Source organism: Octopus bimaculoides, chromosome 27 (genome assembly GCF_001194135.2).
Source record: "Octopus bimaculoides isolate UCB-OBI-ISO-001 chromosome 27, ASM119413v2, whole genome shotgun sequence".
Taxonomy (NCBI): Eukaryota; Metazoa; Mollusca; class Cephalopoda; order Octopoda; family Octopodidae; genus Octopus; species Octopus bimaculoides.
This window is the reverse complement of record NC_069007.1, coordinates 17,730,138-17,731,801: the sequence shown is the minus strand read 5'-3', so window position 1 is coordinate 17,731,801 and position 1,664 is coordinate 17,730,138. Positions and strand designations below refer to the sequence as shown.

The 1,664-nt window shown below is 43.1% G+C and overlaps 2 protein-coding genes and 1 non-coding gene across 3 annotated transcripts in view; 1 reads left to right on the top strand and 2 right to left on the bottom strand.

Moving 5' to 3' along the window:
- LOC106870158 (uncharacterized) overlaps window positions 1–1,629 on the bottom strand; it is a 4,117-nt gene extending 2,488 nt beyond the window's left edge. Inside the window, exon 1 of the mRNA XM_014916158.2 lies at window positions 725–1,629. Within this exon, the coding sequence (XP_014771644.1) occupies window positions 725–947 (223 nt within the window). The 5' untranslated portion in view covers window positions 948–1,629. The remainder of the gene's footprint in view (window positions 1–724) is intronic.
- The window catches only part of LOC106870157 (collagen alpha-1(XII) chain), a 490,284-nt gene that overhangs the window by 479,007 nt on the left and 9,613 nt on the right, over window positions 1–1,664 (bottom strand). The gene's annotated exons all lie outside the window — the stretch shown is intronic.
- Window positions 457–528, top strand: Trnaq-uug (transfer RNA glutamine (anticodon UUG)). Its single transcript has one exon. It is a non-coding gene; the product is annotated as a tRNA-Gln (tRNA).

Here is a 1,664-nt window from a genome sequence, read left to right as displayed (position 1 = left end):
TCGAGGGTTCCAGTTGATCCGTTCAACGGAACAGCCTGCTCGTGAAATTAACGTGCAAGTGGCTGAGCACTCCACAGACACGTGTACCCTTAACGTAGTTCTCGGGGATATTCAGCGTGACACAGTGTGACAAGGCTGGCCCTTTGAATTACAGGCACAACAGAAACAGGGAGTAAGAGTGAGAGAAAATTGTGGTGCAAGAGCACAGAAGGGTTCGCCACCATCCCCTGCCGGAGCCTCGTGGAGCTTTAGGCGTTTTCGCTCAATAAGCACTCACAACGCCCGGTCTGGGAATCGAAACCGCGATCCTACGACCGCGAGTCCGCTGCCCTAACCACTGGGCCATTGCGCCTCCACCACTAGAAGCATTATCCTTAAAATAAAAATTATTCCCCGCAAAAGCCATCTCTACTCAGTTTTTTCAAATACATATATATATTAATTTACCACGTTCACGGTCTCATAGTGTAATGGTTAGCACTCTGGACTTTGAATCCAGCAAGCTGAGTTCGAATCTCGGTGAGACCTAGCTGTTATATATTCTTACCTTTTACTTGCTTCAGTCATTGGACAGTGCCCATGCTGGGGCACCACCTTGAATTTATATATATATATATATGCGTGCATGAGTGTGCGCGCGCGTGTGTGTTTGTGTGTGTGTGTGTAGATACATATATATGTAAAAAATACAAAATAACATTTGAAAATAAAAGCATTTGCTTACCTATTGGCTCGATGCTGACTCTGTAGGAGGGATGGTCACAAGCTGGAGGGCTGAGGTGATGTCGACTCTCAGAAACGATGGTCAGGATAAGGCGATCAGCTTTGGGATTTTTTATTTCAATTATTTTACCAGGATTGCCATCCGTTGCTTGTGTTTTGAAGTCGTGGTCAAATTGAAGGGGATAACTGTTAAAAGGACCATACACGGTGACATTGGCACACATGGCACTCACCTGGTCAGAACAGCAAAGATGTAAGATACGTGGTCACCTCGGACACTGGACAAATATATATCTTCCCACCAATATATTCTCTGGCCCTGACAATATCCCTTCTGTTACCCTCAAACTTTATACCCCAATATTATCCACTGACTTTAATGAATTCCCCGATTTTTCTCTCCCAAAAGAAATCATTCTCCATTTCTGTGAATGCCATTTCTTTATGGATCTATTTCGCACAATCTCAACAATTCAAACATGATGCTGAGTCAATCATTAGAAATTCATCTTTTCCAGCATCTTAAAACTCACTCCCTCTTCAAGGGTTACCAATATGGTTTCTATTATCTGTATCTCGTTTCTACCCAAGTTTACAGACCCACCAATGTCTCCTCTTCTCATCAGCCATTCTGGGCCTCACACTCTCATTCCCCCAGTTAACACCTACACTTGGATCCTATGTTTAAAGCATTAGAAATTCATCTTTTCCAGCATCTTAAAACTCACTCCCTCTTCAAGGGTTACCAATATGGTTTCTATTATCTGTATCTCGTTTCTACCCAAGTTTACAGATCCACCAATCTCTGCTCTTTTCATCAATCATTCCGGGCCTCACACTCAGTTAACCCCTATAATCGGATCCTATATCTAAAACAGGCATAAACAGAATATGATTCATATGAATCTGACCAGTTTCGGTGGGGTGTCAGAGTTTGTGGG